This window comes from Sparus aurata, chromosome 12 (genome assembly GCF_900880675.1).
Source record: "Sparus aurata chromosome 12, fSpaAur1.1, whole genome shotgun sequence".
NCBI lineage: Eukaryota > Metazoa > Chordata > Actinopteri > Spariformes > Sparidae > Sparus > Sparus aurata.
Genome location: NC_044198.1, coordinates 6311112 through 6331378, shown reverse-complemented (window position 1 = coordinate 6331378; position 20267 = coordinate 6311112). Strand labels below are relative to the sequence as shown.

Below are 20267 nucleotides of genomic sequence, written 5' to 3'. Positions count from 1 at the left end.
TATATATATTAACTATATGTTTCACTTATATATATATATATATATATATATATATATATATATATATATATATATATAAAATATTGGTATTGGCCACCAAAAGGCAGCATTGTCACACAAAATTTCTAGGTTTGCCCAATTAAATAATCTGATGTCAGATTGCTGGTGTAATGGGCAGAAGAATCTATATGTTTCACTTATATATATATATATATATATATATATATATATATATATATATATATATATAAAATATTGGTATTGGCCACCAAAAGGCAGCATTGTCACACAAAATTTCTAGGTTTGCCCAATTAAATAATCTGATGTCAGATTGCTGGTGTAATGGGCAGAAGAATCTGTCTGTACTTTCTCAGACTCCACCATAACACATACTGGAAAGTTCTGACCAAATTTTTTTTTCTTCATTTATAATTATTAATGTCATTATAGTTATTTGGGCCGAGAAATGTTTTGATATTTGTGTCACTACTCTTGTTCGAGTAATGATACCAAAATGATGACATCAGTCTTTCTAAATTGCATTTATTGGCAGATCTTGCTGAGCCGTATTTCCATTAGGTGACAGTAGAATGACATGTTGCGTTCAGCGCGAAGAAAGAAAAAACAAAATAATGTGGAAGAACCTTCTCACTTTATTAGAGCAATGAGCATTAATCTAATGCATATTAATGTGAAGAAAAACACAGTTTAACACGCTCTCTGTTGCTACAGTGCAGAGAGAAATGCTGACTATGACACGACTGATATGTTTCGCTCCGTGAAATCACAACTACAAGAAAAGTTTTATTTTACCCACGTCCCTTCATGCTCAGAATCACATGTCGGCGTCAGGAGTCTGCAGTGTGCACATTTAAACAAAAAAAAAAAAAGAAAGCAAAAAACGGTGTTCATGCATCCTACACAGCTGCTCTCTTGTCTTCTACTCGATCTCATTGGAGGATCCCACAGTGGCCCTGAGTTCCATTTCTGAAAGGAAATCAAAGAGGAATCAGGAAGCTGTTGGAAGTGCAGTCTTTACCATGTATGTTCAACACCTTTCTCAAATAGATTGGTTACCTGGGCAAGGTCCGCCTTCTATTATAATGTCATCGATTGCGATGTCGCTCCTCACTGATGAGCCTCTAATCGCTTTAAACACAATCTGGAACAGTAACACAAAGAGGGAAAGAGTTGCTTAAAGGTTCTGAAAACCCATTTTCTCAGTCAGCGTCTGACTGTGAGTGAAAGCTGTGGGGGAAAAAGTAATCAGATACTTGAGTTAGTGTATCAATGCAACAAAAGTTAGAAATATGTATTTACACATACACGTCCTAAATTAAAGTATGTAAGTATTACTGAGAGAATGGACTTCTACTTGTGTGACTAATATGTGACATGTGATTATCATGATGCATCAATGTGTGCGCAGCATTTCACTGTTGTAGCTGCTCGAGGCGGAGCTAGTTTAAGTACTTTTTATACAGTTGGCTAGTTTAGCCCAGTAGTTAACAAGGGGTCTCAAGATAAATCTGAGGAGACTCACAGGGGAGTAAATAAGAATATGATGTGATATGAGAGGGGGGGGGTATGAGATCATTTTCTAGAACTCAAACGTGTCAAGTGGATCCAACTTAAAATTTCTTCTTTAAATGGTGTCAACCAAACCAAGCCAAAACGGTTGAGAACCACTGCTCTAAACCTTGATAATGCATTGTAGTGGATGATCTAGTAAAATGTTTTTTAATGTAAAATCTTGGAACTGTCGGATAAATGTAGCTAATTATAAAGTACAAAAATTCTCTTGGAAATGTAGTGGAGTTGAAGTGTAACATTGCAAAAGACTGAAATCCTAAAGTACCTCAAAATTATACTAAAGTATGAGCCTTTAGTAGATTTTTTAAAGGATTTTTTGCAGAAAAAATTTAGTATAGTAGTGTGTGTGTGTGTGTGTGTGTGTGTACACTTGAATGGACTACATAGTGAGGACTGCATTTGTAAACAACAGAATGAGGACATCTTTGGAAGGTGAGGACTTTTTGGCCAGTCGCTAGGAAATGTGTTATGTTTGTGTTAACAGAAATAACTGAACAACAATTTTGACATTAAATGAATCAGTTAGGGTATTTATCAAGCAAAAATATAAAGCATTCTCTGTTTCCAGCTTCTTAAATGTGAATATTTGCATTTTTTAATGCACACAAAATGACAAGAAATAGTCTAACTAATCTAAAGCGAAAATAATCATCAGTTGCAGCCTTACACAAGTGATTGTTAAAACAATTCTTCTTCTCGAAGTGCAGTAGCCTGTCGCTTTGATTGTCTTTCCTCCCGTGTCCAGCTTTAAAATATGAAGCGTCTAGGAGCCACTTGCCTGATGCTGGCTGTCACACTGGAAGTCCACTGTGGCCCTCAGCCAGGCAATGCTCTGCTCGCCGCTCCGTTGCCACAGCAACACGTCCTCTCCGTCCTTGGCGAGGTGAACGCTGAGATGGCCCGTGCCTGAGCCGTACATGTGATAGTAGAAGCTCAGACACTGAGGCTGTCTGGAGCCCCTCAGAGGGCGGGACAGCAGCCGTGCACTCTGACCGGGCACTAAGGGTGACGCCTCCATGTACATGTAGTATCCTGTCAATCAAAGGTCTGATTACAGTTGTGAACGCTTACAATGCTGACTTTACCTTTACTGTGTGATTTTGAGCTACGGAATAAAAATGTAACCTTCTTTTTTCTATCTCTTTTTGAGCATGTCTGTGAGCTGAGCGCATTAAAACATGCAAGTGGGGTATGATAGTTAAAAGAGGGGCCCCTAACCAAGTCCCGTGGTGTGGTCTCCTCTTGGACCCGTGTACGAGGTCGGGGTGGGTCCTCTCCTCCACTCCCAGTCGGCTTCATCGCTCTGCTTGTCCTGAGTGTAACCGCACAGGCCAGCCTCAAAGTCACAGTGTCCCGGGAGAGACGATGCCAACGAACCTGCAACAGGAAGATGATGATGATGAAGAGCCATTATTGAGCTAGTCAACACTGAGCCACATGTCACCATCAACATTGCAACAGGCATTTTTCTGTCCATCCTAGTGCCTGCCAGCATGAACACACTCTACCTACACACTCATTGCTCATGACCCGCTTCTTCTGCAACCAGGTTGCCTTTTTGGACAAAGGTACATTTGTGACAGCTCCAGTCGTGGTCAAAAGTTTACATACACTTTTATGTAACTATCCAGCATGCTCCTCTATTTGCTATGAATCTTGGTACGGTTATATTTTTAACATTAGCCTAGCCTGTTTAGTCTTACAACAAAATAAAAAGAGTTGGTACCACAAAGGTGTTTACCTGCTGTCAGCTCACAGTCTCCGAGGGTCACGCTGATGTCGTCCAAAGCCACAGAGCCGCAGTCCCAGAAGCTCCTGCAGGTGCTGACGAAAGCAACCTGAGCAGCAAAAGGTAAACGGTGAGCAGAGGTGTCTTCATGAGCTTCACCATCCCAGGAGACTTTTTAACAACCGTGAATCGTTCACAGATCAGCTCGGAATAGAGCCCGAACCACACTTGACAACAGTTTGTTGTGGTTTTAGCTTGTTTTGTGCACTGTGTGACATTATGAAATCCCCTTGGAGGAAGAAAGAAATCATCAATCAAACGCCGCGTGTGTTTTCAAATCAGCTCAATATGTGAACAAACGACCAGCGTCGGTTAAGCCTTGGAGCTTTTTGGCATCCAGATGAATTAATTCTCACCATGCAAAACACATGATGATGATCAAACAGGCAGTAAAGCATTTAATTTAACTTCTGGTGATTGTTTCTTTATTGGTTACCTCATCTTTTTGTCCTGTATGGTTTTAAATTCCTGCTTCTTTTCCCTTGTATTTCCTACTGATTCATCCCTTTTAATTCTTATTTGCTTATTTGTTCTTTTATAGTTCCTTATGTTCTTCTGAAATAGTTCCTTTCTCATTTATTAGCCATGCCAGTGGTGTAGCCGTAGTGGTGGTCGGTATATCCCAACATTACATTTTGTACAGACATTCATGTTCCCCAGAGGATGAAACCTAATCATTCTCGTGAAAATGTCCAAACAATCATTGGATGTTGTCATGAAATCTGGGCCGAATTCTAGTAACTCTGGTGATTTTTTAACATTTTTCATTTTAATTGAACTTTATTATTTTTTTTACCAGAATTTGATTTCAACTTCGTGTGATGTACAGACACCTTCCTTCCTTCCAGTCTTTCTTTCTTAGTTGCTTACTTCCCTCCTTATTTGATTATTAATTAATTTAAAATTTAAAGCTTTTTTTATTCTCTTCTACAAGTTTTTGTTTTTTCTTTCATACATTTTTTTCCATGCTTGAGGTATTTTCTGTATTCTCCCACTACTCCTTTTTTGGCTGTATTTCTTCCTCTTTTATCGATTTGTTTGTTTATTCTTTACTGAATCCACATATTCTTCTTCCTTTCCTTCGTCTTTCTTTCCTCCCTTTTTATTTACCCTTTCTCTTATCTTCTCACTGCCTTATCTTCTCCATTTTAATTCCGACCGATGTGGTGTTCCCTCTGACCTTGGCAGGCTGTGTCGTCTGGAAGGTGACCTCTGTCGCAATCCAGATTCCTCTTGACTTCACCGCTTGAGTCCAGATCCTCTCCTGGCTGCTTATCTGCTGCAGATACACTGCGAGAGCCCGGTCCGTCTGGTTGAAACCTGCAGTTGCCAGAGTTATTTCTGGTTGGTTAGTCAGTAAAATGAATCACAGCAGAGGATTCACACATACACTCAAAACACCACCACACATCTTTAGAGGAGTTCTTGGGTGCTACTCACCTCTCAGAGAGTAGAAGAATCTCAGGCAGTACTTTGTGTTCCCTGGCAGAGTTGGACCCATCAGGCGGCTAACGTATCCTGAGCGTGGGCTGACTCGGGAGTGAGCCAACAGGAAAGATCCTGGTTGGAGGATAAAGCTTTTATTTTTTTTGCTTAACTCTCTTCCTCGGAATCTGCTCGCCATCAACGTTCCCATCACTACTTGGACCTGGAACTGATCTTGACGTCAGCAGTTTTCAACTGTTTTCAGCCTCAAATCCGGTTTTATTCTACAGAACCACGGCCTCATTCACAGGTTTAACTGTTTAAAGCTGTGTGAACTGATTTTTCTGTCTTTTTTTTTGCCTCAAGGGGCCAGAAGAAGAATTCAAAAGATGCCCACAGATGGACGGCAGCACCCAGAAGATTCTGACTGATAATGTAGTACTTTGTTTAGCAAAACATGTCATCCACTGTCATCCATTTGGACTTTTGTTTTTGACACCCTGATATTTTCAAGGCTGATATCTTGCTGTCCACCAATGTTTAGCCTTTAGCTGCTAAATGCTCCACTTTAATCACCAGCTAGTCTCTAGTCTTTAGAACGTGTTAGCTGAAAACAGATTCCTTCTGAACCAGATCACAAATGAGCCATAAAAACCTATGTAGAGCTGCAAATTCATCACATCACTGATTGTTGTGCGTACTTCATCAATTTAGCATTGTGGGACTGTCGCTGCCGACAGTACGACTTAACCCAATTCTCAACCTGTACACATTATGGTTGGTTATGCCAGTATTTTCTGATGTTGCGTAAACTCCAGGAGCAGCAAATGTAGAAAATGGCCACCCGTAACCCACTACGTTGTCGCTAACTTTGATTCATAGCACGTCAGGCCTACCATGCAGGGACAAGCGTCAGGCATCTGTAGCTCATCATATTGCTACTTCCACTGACAATGACTTGTGGCCAGTTGCTTGTCAGACCGGTAGTCTGAGCACATGTAGCTTCTAGCTCAAGTGGAGATGAAGAGCGGGTTACAAAGGTCTGGAAAGCTCTCTCCTTTTAACTCCATATCTCCAGATTGTTGTAGTCCTCTCTCCAGAGCCACAAAAGGCTTTACACACATTTTTCTAATATCCAGTAGAACACCTCAATACCTGTTAACAGACTCTGAGATGTGTAAAACTGCTGGGGTTGCCCTTTTATGGAGGTGGTACTATTAGAAATGTTCTAAATATCCATCATCAGTTGTTATATCCCACCTCCACCTGTGGTGTGGTCTCCGTTCCGAAATATGTTGGGCCTCACAGACACTCTCCTCCACGACGACCCCGTCCCCTGGACCTGGGTGTAGCGGCAGAGGCCTGCCTCAAAGTCACAGTTGCCGATGGAGGGGTCAAAGGTCGGCTCTGTGGGACAAGTAAACCAGAATGACACTTCCGTCTCCCCGGAAGATAAATCCTACATTTTTCTCTTGCAGCTTCAGGTTTCTTTTGGATGTTTTGGATGTTCAGAATCAACAGTGGCTGTGACTGTGGCTGCAGCTCACCAGAGTCTGTGCTGCAAAACTCTGGAGAAAAGGAAATGTCATCAACTGCAACACGTCCGCCTCTCGGACTGTTAAAGGCCACTTCAAAGACCACCTGGAGAGGCAGACAGACACATGGCGACAGGCCCTCGTAAACAAAGCTGCGTGCTATTATGTGCACACAGATGTGTACCTTCAGTCAGATTGATGTACAACGCAGGTCTAGAAGGAACAATTCCTCATTAATTTTACACAATGTTAACTAGCTGGGTACAAAGGCAGATAAAAGGCAGATGCACATTTTTTTTAAAACAGTTTGTGGAGCAAAGAGCATCTTTCAGAGAATTGTCCCCAGCACACACAGCAAAAGGATTCCAAGCTGAAGCAGTTGTTAATCACATCTCCCTACATTTCCCAAGATTCCTTTGAGTCAGCTGCTTTAAAGATGTTACCATGAGGTAATCTGGAGGAGAAATGTCCGTCAAGAGTCAGTGAAATTCCGTATCTATCTTAAGATTGGCCGACTTTAGTCAACAATAGCTACTGTTCATACCTGTTCACATGAGACTATAGCAGCACAGCCATTGAATGAGCAAGTGAATATGGTTTCGCTCAATAATTCAACACTTCACTTGTAAGAAGAAGAATGTGTTATTTCTTCCCTCAAATGTTACAGTCGCAGTTAAACAGACAACACTGAGATTTATTTTGCTCTTTCACAGACTGCACACGCTCCTTTGGAATCACTCTCTCAATGCTTTGAGCAAGTAAATAGCCGGATGGAATTCACACAAATATTCAATTGAATGAAGACAGGACGGAGATCAACAAGAAGGAAAGAATAAAAAGCTATTGATCCCAGAGCTGAAAACACAAAAATAACGCAAGAACTGTTGTCGAAATCAAAAATTAGAGGCAAGATTTAGAGGAATTCATTCTTCCCTTCATTTCCAACAGACAGGACGTGTAATATGATCCCTTGTGAGGTCTTTCCAAAAAGAGAGTTAGGCAACTTCGGCTCCGTCAGGGAGTTTCTGTTTGAGTTCTAAGAAGAAAGAGCACATTACCATTGATCTTAAACCTTTCCTCTGGCCTGCAGTCGCTTATAGAATATAAGCAGTGCTGCTACTACTTTATAAATCACAAAATACATGAAGAATATAAACTGAGTAAGGCCCTCAGATCTTTAAGAGGCAGTCAGCTGGTAATTCAAGTCAGATCAGAACAGCGTGAAGCAGCTTTTAACCTCTTACCTTCGCCTCTTTCAAATCTAAATGAATAAATCTGCTGCTCTCCTGTACCTTTGACAGAATGGTGACTTTGCTGCACTTTTATTCCCTTTGTTGTGTTTGGGTAGCTTTGAATTTCCTCCGTGCAAGAAATGTACAATACAAATAAAGCTGCCTTGCTATGATATCAGTCCTTGTAAAAGTCATCACATACAGCTTCAAAGTGCCGAGTACATAAAGCCGACGGGACGCGCTCACACCGACCTGTACGGAGTACGGTGCCTTCAGGTCCACCTGCACAGGTATCCATTCTCCTGGCATTTCACTCCAATCACTGTGGCTGTCTGTCCCGGCCTTCCACAGCTCCTGGTACTGACCCAGTCGGTCCCTGGTGTAAACAGAGAACAGGTTCCCTCTCTCGTCGCTTCGCTGGTACTGAAAACTCAGGCAGCCGGACATGGGCACCGTCGTCATGGGAGACACAAGCTTGGCCACTTCTTTGAAAGTCTTGGCGTAGATGGAGTCCACGTACATCAAGTGACCTGAAAGGTTTTGAAACCAATGACATCAATGACTCTGATGAAAGTTTACATATGACTCATGGCCAATGGGAGCTGATTTGGTGATTTGCAGATAAACAGCTGTCGAGACATCCACGTCAAAATTGAGCAACATTTTAAAATAAATGTTTTGAGGTTATGTAACCTGTTTCAGCAACATTTAAATAACTATTCTGTCACGTAAATGCACGTCCTCACTGCACCTTTAAAATGTTCAATGAAATGCAGTTGAAGCAACAAATGGTGTGATCAGTCGTTTCTACAGCTGAACGTATGCAAGACAGACTGACCAGTTTTCATTAAAGGTGAGCCTGTGACTGCTGTTCAGAATTATAAAAATCTGGGCAGCATCCTGGATAATCAGGTAAAACAGGAGAACCAAAGATTGTCCTTTTAGATCCCTTATTACCTCATCATCAGGTTCAGGCCTTTATTTTGGGGTGTCTACTAGGAAATGTTTACGTGCTTTAATGTCATATCGTCTATTGATGCAGTCCCTCTATTCACTCTCTGTGTGAATGCTCTGTATCAGTGCCTGTCTCTTCAAGGCCCCCCCCCTCTTGAAAAGATCAGTTTGTTCCGATTCGAGCTCTCTAACTATTTATTTGTGTATTTGGACAGGGTAGGTAGGTCAAATAGTTGTGCATTTTTTCATTTTTAGTTTTGGTCTTTTCACAGGATTCATTCGCAATATAAAGACAAAGTAACTTCAGGCTAATCTTGGAGAATAAATGTCATCATAACTGAAAGGAATTTTGGCCGTAACTATGCAAGATAAAATCCTGATTGTAGAAAAAAAAAAAGAAAGAAAGAAAATTTTACTTAACAGGAATTCCCGCTGAAATGGAAACCTACCAGACTCACTGAACTCAAAGTTCTTATAAATAACACTCACCTGTCTTGTTGTTGTATGTGTGGTCATTTATGTTGTTGTTAACCAGCTGGGTCCCGCCTCCTCCCACATACCAGTTCACGTTGGCGTTCCACTGATTACTGTATCCACACAGGTGAGACTCCTCGAAATCACACTCTGGGCGAGGACAAACCAGAAATCAGAGACAGATGGTTGTGGGTGCGAAACACTTTCAACCTGATAGTATAGCAAATATGTTCACATGTGTCTGTGTCTCACAGATGGTGTCCATTCAGACATGCATGTGTGGATTCTTATTTTCTCTTTGTTTTATATGAAAGATGTGCGAGTGATGTATGTGTGAAATAACTGACCCAGGCAGTATCCGGGGCTTATGTGGATCTCAAAGATGGCCACGCTGCTCCCAGCGCTCTGTCCAGGTTTACCTTCGATGACAACCTAATCAGCAACACATGTTCGGTTACACCCCGCAACCAGTGATATGAAGTGACACGGGAATGACATCATAGAAGGTGAGCGAATGTATGGAAGGTCAGAGAGCGCACACATGGAATGTGAAGAGATCCAATTTATTTCCAAAGCTCTGGTGAGCAGCAGGTTTGCTTTAGGATGACGTGCAGAGAGAGAAAGGACACACAGGAAGACGGAGAAGGAACACATTTGTTAAAACATGAGGTCAGGGCTCGTACATGTGAGCGTGTGTTTCGGATCAGGAATAATCTGACAAAAACTGGACTCATTCAGGCAAATAAAAACGCATTTTTTAGTTTGTTTTAAAAACTGAAGAAGGGTAATCTTCCTATCTCATGTGTTAGCAAATACATTAGCATTCATTTAAAGCCATGTTTGTGTCCAACTGTTGAATGTAATTCCCATTTTCAATCCTTTCATCTCTGGTTTGGTCTCCACCGACTAAACCAAGAAAAATATTTGGGTCTTTAGCTGGCGGCTGTTCCAGATTTATTTCGCTAACGTTATTCGCCAACTGCGTCTGTAGTTTGGTGCTTGGCAGCTTAAGTAGAGTTGGTTTATAAAACACTTGCCTGCTGCTGCTACAAAATGTATTAATGAGAGCAACGACACTGAACTACAAATAGTTAAACCAAAACTCTGAGCTACGAGAGGCTAAAATGCGCCATAGAGCTACAAATTTGAGGTATTTGATTTCTGTTCAGAATGTATTTGTGAGGGAGCATGTTTGAAAAAAAAAAATCAGAATAGTTGCTTCAACAGATTTAACCATAGCTACTTTTCATCTATTAGCTTCTCATTGTTAAAGGAACAGTTTTAAAAAAGTGTATTTGCTTTCTTTCTAAGAATCAGATGAGAAGTTGGATTGCACTCTCTGTGTCCCTTTAAGAGGATACATGGTGTAACTATTACTGGGCAACTATGTTCCTTTGGAAGGATGATCCAGGTTTCCCCCTGCCTCCGGTCTTTATGTTATGCTAACCCAGCCGCATCCTGTGTCCAGCGTCAGAGTTAACACACAGATGTGAGTTTGGGATCAGTCTTTCCTTCTAACTCTTGGAAAGAAGGCAAACGAGCGTATAAACAAAATGTGAAATCATTCCTTAGGCAGGAAAATAAATTGATTTGAGCGGTTTTAGCCAAAATGTTGGCGTTACATAATTTTCACAGTCTTTTGGAAGATAGAGCCGTCGCTTCTGTACTGTACTGCACTACTTCTAAGGTCTGGCCATGAGATTTACTTGGTGGTATTATGTTCAGTGAGAGTAAATAGCAGAACATTCTATCAGTGTGAAATTCAAACCCCTGTCGTTTGATTTTTTTTCACCTAGCTCTGCACTGGCATATGTTTACGTGCCGAGGGGCCCGTGGCACAGACCCCACTTTCCTTCATGTGGGTCACAACCCTGTCAGACTCAGCCCTGCCTATGCATATAATCTAAACATAGGCTGTACTCTTCCCACAGTGTTTAGATAATGTGTGTTGGTGTATGCGGGAGTGTTTCCACACTTCACATTGGCGGCAAATTGGGCCTGCATGTGTTCTGTCAACCTATATGTGTTTCCTCCCACGGCAGCGTGAAATGCCCTCTGACCTCACAGCCAATTTTAACTGAACAGGCACTGAAAGTCAGCAGTTACACATGCTCATCGCAAGCTGCACTCTGCACCTGTAATCTTTGATTACAATATTAATAATTAAGTGAATGGATAAAAAACATTTAGCATAAAAAGTAGAGCATTGACTATTAAAATATGTATCTTCTGTTACATTTCTGATGTATCTTGAAGTTCTGTACTTTCAGAAAGGGTGAATTGGATAGGACCCTATATTTGTTATATAAGCTATCACTGAACTGTGGAAAACTCTTTTTTAATTTCAACTCGATTTGCCCTCATATCTCTGTCTGTGATACAGTTTTGTGATGAAGAAATTATTGTTACTGCTCTGAAGACAATCACTAAAGTATCTCCCAAAGTTAAGACTTTATTTTGAAATACGGTAGTTCCACTTTTATACTACTTTAAATATCATAATTCTATTCTAGAAATTGTAACATTTAAGAAAGGTTAAATTATCAGTATGCTGTTTGTTTCACTCAACATTTTTATATAAGGGGATGGAATGAACATAAATAACCACCAAGTATCATTAGAGGAACCTTGTACTCAACTTTGGCCTCATGTCTTTCTTTTTAATTAAAGCTTGTCTCCTGTTTAAGTAAAGATTGGACACTATATTTTAAAAATGAATTTACCCTGTAGGGCTCAGTAGTGTTCTGCAGGTCCATGCTTGAGATAACCCAGCTGTCAGAGGGCTCCTGGCTGCTCCACAGCGGCTTGTCGAAGCTCTTCCCCTCCATGCGCTGCAGGACCTCAAGGCTTCCAGACCCGGTGATCTGGTAGACTAGCCTCAGGCAGCTCCACTCACCCTGCTCCAAGGCGGGGCTCAGCAGGACCCCTGTGATCTCCCTCTGTCGCTCGGCATCTGCACCTATCTCCGTATCCTGGTCATCAGTCACGGCTGCGTCCACTGCCATAAAATGACCTGAAACAAAATGGGATGTGGGGATTTAGAAGAAGCTCTAAACAAAGCAAAGCTTCAATCCTGTTCCATGGGACACACATGAATTGCCTCCCAAATGACTTGTAACGTTTAAGTAGAGGAGAGATTGAAAGTTGGAAAATAATCATCATGGCACCGCCATGTTTCTAGGGTAACCCAGAATGGACACAGCAAACACTGGGTATGAAGGAGTCTTTTGCTTTTTTTTAGCGGCCACCACAGGGGAGGGTGAGACGAGGGGGACTCACTTGGTTGCAATCAACAACCTCACCACTAGATGCCAATAAACTCTACACACTGGACCTTTATTCTGTACAAACATCCGAGCAGCGACCTTCTTTTCACCTGGATTCTAGACAAAGTTAGATATGAAGTCTGTCATGAAATGTTGAATACTTTTTTCCTAAATCCCCAAAAATGAAATGGCCTGATGCAGGTCTCTTTGTTGGGTTGAACAGTAGGGAAGAAACTTGTTATAGGCTGGAAAATCAAAACCCTCTGACCTGGTCCTACTTCAAATCCATCTCAGCTCCCATCACTACAATGACTCTTAGCTACTTCTCTGCTCCAGGGCCCTCTGAGCTCTCCTTAGTGGTCTGTCATTTATTATTTGTCCCTGTGGAATGCCCTTCTGCCCCGGGCTCCTATATCCTGACAAACAAACACACATGCATACAAACACACTTCCACACAGAGCTGAGCTCATCCTACCTTCGAATCAGTCAATTCAAGATGTTTTCCTTCCCTTTTTTGCCAATTAGCCTCAATTGTTTGCAAATGTTTGTATTTACACACTGAATAGACTGAACTGAAAGTGAATCAGTCTTTGCTCACACTCAAACCGGCGTGTAGTCCTGCTTTGATCAGTTGATGCCTTTATTGGATTCAGAGAAGAAAGAAGTGCATAATAAGTGCTTTATACATCTGACATGACTTGACAGCCTCAGCTATGCCGCACACAGACCACAGAATGGGAAGGGAGCACTGATGAAAGTAAATGAGCAAGAACTGAGCACACCATTAACGCACTAACTACACTGACCTTTTTCAACAAGCCGTCGGCAATAGCAACAGGGATGGAAACAGGAAAGGAGAAAGTAGCTGACGTAACCCAGATGGGAGACTGACAGTGAGACAGGCTGCAACAGCAGAGCAATTTTCAGACAAGTATGAGCAAGGACCACAGTGGGAAAAACTGAATTTTTCCAAAAGGATCTGGCTGCAGATACAGCTACTGGAAAAGCAGGGCACTGGCATACCAAGAGGAAGTCTGGCTCACCAATCAGGTGGATTTAGATGGGAGGAACCCTAACCCTAACCCCAGCGAAAGACTGATATCAATTTTCTCTTCTCGATCGCATAAAAGGAAAGAAAACAAGCATATTTCCAAAAATGTTTCAAATGTTTCTTCCAACTTTTTTGCTTTTACTGATCACTCTGAGGTAAATAGTGGTTACACAGTGTAATGGCTTTGGAAAGATATTTTTTAACCTCGCATTTGGTCCGCCACCAGGCTCGATTGTTCCCGCAAAACTGAAGGTCACATTACAGCAAAAGGGCAGTGCGTCTGCCACTGCAAAACCAAAACAGATAGAGGCATTATTTTCCCCAGTCGCTATCCCCAGGTTATGCTGGAACAACTGGAACCCCGCTAGAGGAGGAGGCAAAGAAGGCGCAGAAGGAAAGTGATAGGAATCGGACTAAAACAAGAGTGAACAGATGGGCATTAACTCAATGGAGAGCGCCCATGTTGTGTTAAAGTGTGTTCGCTCACTGATATGTGTTTCCTCTTACCACTAGGTATTAAGATGGTTCAAAACCGGCATTCCTCCTACTTGACGAGTAAGTAACAAAACCTGCCAACGTATTAATACAATAGAGAGTGTTACTCATCAGATTTGAATTTTTACTATTGTTTTTTGTTTTGGACAGTAGCCAGGCTGCTAGCGGTAGCCATGTTGCTAACGCTGTCTTTGTGACAGCGGTAGCATTAATACTACAGGTAAACACTTAAAGAGGAAAACAGGGAATGCATATATATATATATATGTAAGTTATACACACTCCTTCAGTTAAGCTAGAGAGATTTAAGTATTAGCTTAGATAGGTTTACATTTATGGATGTGTTAAGTCAGGGAACTGGGATGTCTTCTGGCACTGGCTAACCAAATCTATTCTTGCTCTTGCCCAAATATGGCTGCCTGATGTGTGTGGGAGCTGGAAATGTGGATACTGGCTGACCTATTCTCAAAATCCAGTCCATTTAGTAGCACCCGGGCCAGGTTTGGACCATTGGCACCTGGAATAAAAACAGCACTCTAAGAGTCTGGAGCATCCTTCGTTACATAAGAGACTGAGCAGACCTGGCCTATTTAGGTGTGTTGTGTGAAAAATGTGTACATTTAGGGACGGGTCTTGTGTAGATAAGACTGGGTCAAAGATGTAGGAGAGTGTTTAGCAACATCAACACGACCTCCACCTCTTAACGCAGGCCCCACCTCGTGTCACCATTAACTCGACAGGACTTGGCTGCTGCTGCGACATGAGGCAGCTGTCTGCAGCTAGACTCCAAACTTTTCATCTGCAAAGGCTTCATTTGTAGTAAATCTTAGAACACATGCGACAAAGGAGAAGTTTGGAGACGCCAGAAACATGTTTTGCTACTTTTACAACAAGGTAATCGGTAATTACGTCACGTCCAAATGATCTAATCGGCATTCATCTGCTGGCTTTGATCAGTTTACATAAGTAAACACTGACATAACCTTGATACGGGCGTGTTCACCACTCATCCGCATCAGCTGCAGCACCAACCCAGTGAAAATGCCTAAATCTGTTATTTCACTCACTCCAGATGTCCGCAGATGCTGGAATCAATGCAGGCCAGATGGGTTTCTTTTCACCAGTGTACTTAGGTGGCAGCACCATAACAACTGCAACATCGCAGCTAAGCCTGCAACTCCTCAAAGAGCCAGAGAGAACTAAAAGAAAGCCTACACTTAATACATGACTCTAAGATAAAAATGCCTTCAAATTTAGAGGACTGAAGATGCTCTGCAGTACCGTCTTTGTGCAGGTTCCAGCTGGTAAAGTCTGCATCTGACGTGTATCCGCAGGTGTTGGACTCAAAGTTGCAGGAGCCTGGCAACAGCTGGCTGTAGGCCTGGACGGTGGCTTTGAGCACAGAGAGAGGAAAAGAGAGACGAGAGAGGCAATGGTAAGTATGAATCATAGCAACTGGCAGTAACAGAAACATGCCCTCATGCAACAACACTGGCATGATCATTCAAACGGACTCACCAGCAAAAGCCAAAAGGTAGAGTGGAAGCATCGCAGCTTTCTGTTGAAATAAATCCATCCTCAGAGAAAATAAGAAAAGCAAAAGCAGGCCTTCTGTCTGCATCCACGGCAATAAAAAAAAAAAAAAAAAAATGCAGGGAAGTTGCGATCAAAGTTTGTTTTTAAAGTTTTCTCTTGTGTGTGTCGTCTGAGTGTCTCTCCAGCTCAAAGACTGGCAGCACACTGCAGACTCTCCACCGGAAAGTGTGTGTGTGTGTGTGTGTGTGTCAGGACCAGAGGAGAAAGAGAGGGTTCTGGGAGGGAGAGAAGGAGGAGGAGAAAGAAGGTGAGTGATGATCTGGTGGAAGGCCAGTGAGGGAGCAGGAGAAAGGGGCAAGAAGGGAGGGTGGGAGAGAGAAGGATGGGAGGGATGGCTGGGGAGAAAGAGAAATGAGAAGGAGGACAAGTGTAATTTGAGAGTTCCTTTAGGGAAAAAAGGAAAATAAAGTGTGATTAAGAGGAGGAGAGAACGAGCAACTTTGCGTTCAGTGTATTTGATACATCACTTTAAACAATTCATGTTTAGAATTTTTAGGTTTGCTGAGAACAAAATGTTTCAGCAACAAAATTTTTGATTTTTTTTGTGTAAGGAGCAGCTGAGAATCATCCGAAGACATGAACTCCTTCACACGTTTAGGGACAAAATCTAAAAGCAATGGATTTGAACAATGTGCGGGAGTTCAGCATTCTTTTTCAGTGACAGCCTGACCTCTTGGCCACTAACAAGCCCCAATACAGAGTTCGGGGTCAATGACACCTCAGTAATGGCAATGACACAGGGCCAATGCTATTGGTTCACCTCCCCGCCCAGATTTATCCCACTAGTCTCTGGACTGACCCCTTAACTTTCCAGTCAAGATTAGGCTTCCATTAGCCACAAGAATGTTGTGACTAATGGTAAGACTGTCCTCACCAGAAAACATATGTCTTATGAATTAAAGTTGTTGGTCAAAAGCAAAGGCGGAAATAGTGTGACAGTCTTTGCCATTAAGGTTTCAGAACCCAACCCTGATAACGTCAAAAGTTGGGATGCTGTGTAAAACATAAATACAACAGGATGTGGTAATTTGCTAATCCTTGTTGTTGTGTACTCTTCATACTGAAAACAGTATAAAGAAAATATATCTTATGTTCCACATGTATTGTTTTTTTTAAGTATATGCTTATTCTGAATTCAATGCCTACTACACGTTTCAAAATACTTCAGGGAATTAGGGAAAGTTGTTGCACAATCAAGGTAACATCTGTTACAGGTTTATTGGTATCTGGTGATAGTACCATGATTGAGGATGAAAGAGGCATCCATAAAAGGCTCATGGTACGTGTCCAAAAGCGCTTGCCCAGCTTCCCAGCCAGCACTGGGTGCTTGACCAACACCTTACGATAGTGGTGCAAACATTCTGACTGCACTCGATCCACTAAATCGGATGAACATCGCTAGTAGGCTGTCTCCTTCTGGTTTCAAACTGGACCAACATGGCAGCTAATTTGGAAACCTGCTGGAAATGTGTTTCTGAGGACATTTCGGGTGAGAAATAAGCAGTGCAGGAAGCTGGATCTGTCTTTATTTGAACTCTTTTGAAGGAGTTTCCAGATGTTGCAACTGAACTGGACTCCAGCTGATTTGCACGTAGCCTAGACCTCCACTTTATGTGAATGAGCAGTGGGCAACGTGACCTCCCGTTTCTATAAAACGTGCAAACAGATGTATTGCCCTGCTGCTTACACAGACAATGAATCCATAGTGTGGAAATGACGTATCAGTCATTTACAAGCAATGGTTGGCTGAGGGTCACCACTTTGTGAAACACATGATTGCTTAAAGGAAAATATTACATGGGTTCGTAAACTATTGTTCTCCCATCTCATTTGCAAATGGTGGCATTCTGTTGATATGTACGGTTTACACAGCGTCCCAACTTTCTGGGAGTAAGGGATGTAAATGTTCAGAATTTGCTAACCTAAGATGCCAAAAGTAGGTGACCAGGATACATTTTTTTTAAATTGGCTAGTCCCCATAGTTCCAAAGAAGGGGAATCTAATTGCTGGAGCAGGATGAACTGGAACACAAACTGTGAATTCCCTCACCCAGATTCCAAAATGTTGTGGTAAGCCTTCCCAAGAGAGTGGAGGCTGGTTTTGAAGTCAGATGCTCAACAATTACATACGTGTGTCAAGTGTTCATTTTGGCACGTAGTATGTATCATCAACATATTTTGTGTATAGTAAGCTGCAATTTCACGAAACCATGCCTTTAAAGTCCTATCTGGAAGTAGTTTAATGGTGTTTGACTTTTTGAGGTGCGGCCTGAATACACATATCATCAGAACTGTGTTTTGCAAACCTGCAGAGAGTCTAAACATTTTGCAACCGTCTAAAATATTTGCCCTGGCTTCAGCCTTGAACAGCTTGCAGGCATTCTGTATGTGTGAACAGGAACATGATGCAATTCTGCCCTCATCCTACATGTCCGACCTCACAAAAGTCTGCGGACATTCTCACGCAAGTTTCATTCAAGTGCTAACGAACCATGTAGGAATTCGGGTGTAGCCATGACAAAAACATGAGCCCCATAGACTAATGATTTAAACTATGTGACTCAAATTTGGGAATGAGAGTGATTAACTCATAAGTGCAAAAATTGTGATGTTTTGATGAGCAATGGACACGTCACTTCAGCACCACTGGGAGACTGGACTGTGTTGTAGTTTTATGAGGGAGCTCCGTCATCAACATTTGTGATCCATCGGTCTGACTGGTTATCGCTCGCTGTCTCTGTGGTATGTACATGATCAGTCCTCTCTGCTTATCAGTGTTGTCCTAATGAGGTACAATGAGCACTGTGTGGAGTAAAATTCTTTCCAGAAAGCGGATATTTATCCAACTACAAGTTCTTTCTCAGGAAATACTAAGAATCTAAATTATCTCCAGCTGATTTTCTAGAGAAATAATCATTTAATGTGTATTTCAAATTTAAACAGGGCAATGTGTTTCATTGAGAACAGAGTACAAAGATATCATTTTAGACAATGTTAGTTTTGGATTGTTTCACATTTCCATCACTCATCTGTTTGATATTCTGGTTGTGTGTGTCTGTGTTAAAGCACGATAGCGCTTTGATCAAGAACACAAGGGAGCCACACTCATGTGCAGTGCATGCAGCAATTATTGTTTGCATGATGATGCAGTTATGACATGTTTCCCTCAGTATGTGATTTCCTGCCAGAGAGCTCAGCAGGTTTCCCCTCTGACCCTCCACCCCTCCTATGGGACCACCCCAGACCACCGCCTCAAAAACACTGTAAAAGCTGCATAGAAAGTTTCGTATGAAAATGTGTTGCTCTTTGCAGAAAGCTTAATATTCAATCATTAAACTTTTCTCAGAAACAGAAGAAATCTTAAAGAATTACATTTGTCATTGTCATATTTGCAGCTGAGAACTCTCTGTGAAGGGAAACGTGGATAGGAATCTGTTCCTGCACAACAAATATAATATTGTTCCCGTCTCAGAGAGTGTGCTTTAACTCCATCTGCTGGGAGGATTAGTAACAACTCACTTATAAGCCTTGGCAGCCAGAAATGTTCCATGTAAAATAAATTGAAAAGAAATAGATGATATTATGAATAAATACAATCAGAATATATAATACACCAATGATAGTATAGAATAGTTGCTTTTCAAATTTTATTCTGGCAGTTTTTCCCATTTCCCCCTGCGACTGTTACACAGTGTCACCCTTCATGTCAAACCAGTTCAGTGCAACAGTCTCTCATATTAAAGGCACTGAATTTAAAACATCTCACATATATAGTGATACTTCTCTTTTGGTAATTGTAAATAAATACATTTAAAACATCTCAGATATACAATGATCCTTTTTGAAACATTTATTATCATCACATGACTGTACCAAGACAGGAAACAAGGACAAAAACATAAACATTTAAACCCACTTTACAATTTTATAATACATACATTAATTAGTTGTCCTTTTAAATGTACAATATGAGCCTAAAAACAATCCTACCCTACAGATGTAGGGTGTTGGGACACAACATCTGATCATTTTATCCTGGTGTGTATTCTTGTGTCATCCTTAGTGTGTGTAATCATAATGAGCAACAAATGACTCTGCATCCAGGATGCTTCAGGACATCCTGACAAAAGACGAGTGTGTCAGAAGCCCATGACATGCTCAGTGATTTCAACCAATAGGAGCACAGAATGCCCTTTCATGCACAACTGTAAACCTGAAAAAGCGAAAGATGTTGGTGCCGCAGGCGGGAACTGTGAGACGGATGAAAGGTCACAGCGGTTCTTTTTTAGGCTTTTGTGAACAAAAGATAGCCAGCATCATACACACTGCTCCAGGTTCTTTTTGTCCTCTTCCTTTTGTTTTTTTTTACATTTTTGTTGTGCTTAGGCAAAGCTGTGCTCTGAGCAAAATGTTAATGTCAGCGTGCTAACATGCTCACAATGACAATCCTAACATGCTGATTTTAACTTTTGAAAAGTATATTTACCATTTTAACCATCATAGTTAAGCTTATTACCATGCTAAAATCAACTAATTAGCACTACACACAAAACACAGCGGGCGACACAGTAGTGCAGTGATCATCTCCGTTCCCTCACAGCGAGAGCCCCACCGCCTGTGGGCTTTCTGTGAGGCGTTTGCATGTTCTTCTCTTCATGTCTGCATGGGTTCCCTCTGGGCACTCTGGTATCCTCCCACGCTAAATTGGCCATCGTTGTGGATGTGAGTGGCATTGGTTGTATCTATGTGATGACCTGGCAACCTGTCCCTGATGTGCCTCACCACTGTCCTCTGGGATTGTCTCCAGACCCCCAGCAGCCTTGCAAAGGTTAACCAGTTATAGATAACGGATGCATG

At 41.7% G+C, this 20267-nt stretch overlaps 1 protein-coding gene across 1 annotated transcript; it reads right to left on the bottom strand.

Annotated features, from left to right (window-relative positions):
* Positions 1-630: 630 nt before the first annotated feature.
* On the bottom strand, positions 631-15605 carry LOC115592786 (MAM domain-containing protein 2-like). Its single transcript, XM_030435917.1, has 15 exons — positions 15334-15605; positions 15097-15207; positions 11726-12015; positions 9350-9434; positions 9018-9152; positions 7827-8104; positions 6355-6448; positions 6068-6214; positions 4823-4942; positions 4563-4702; positions 3335-3431; positions 2812-2970; positions 2372-2625; positions 1078-1162; positions 631-987 (listed from the first exon to the last, which is right to left on the bottom strand). The coding sequence occupies exons 1-15, from the start codon at positions 15434-15436 to the stop codon at positions 941-943; spliced, it is 2145 nt and encodes a 714-aa protein (XP_030291777.1). The 5' UTR covers positions 15437-15605; the 3' UTR covers positions 631-940.
* Between the last annotated feature and the right edge of the window lie 4662 nt (positions 15606-20267).

Coding starts and splice junctions, on each gene's coding strand:
- LOC115592786 (XM_030435917.1), bottom strand. CDS start 15,436: ATGCAGACAGAAGGCCTGCTTTTGCTTTTCTTATTTTCTCTGAGGATG. Junction 6,449..7,826: donor AGGCACCGTACTCCGTACAG/GTCGGTGTGAGC, acceptor CTGCCTCTCCAG/GTGGTCTTTGAAGTGGCCTT. Junction 2,971..3,334: donor AGACTGTGAGCTGACAGCAG/GTAAACACCTTT, acceptor TTCCTGTTGCAG/GTTCGTTGGCATCGTCTCTC.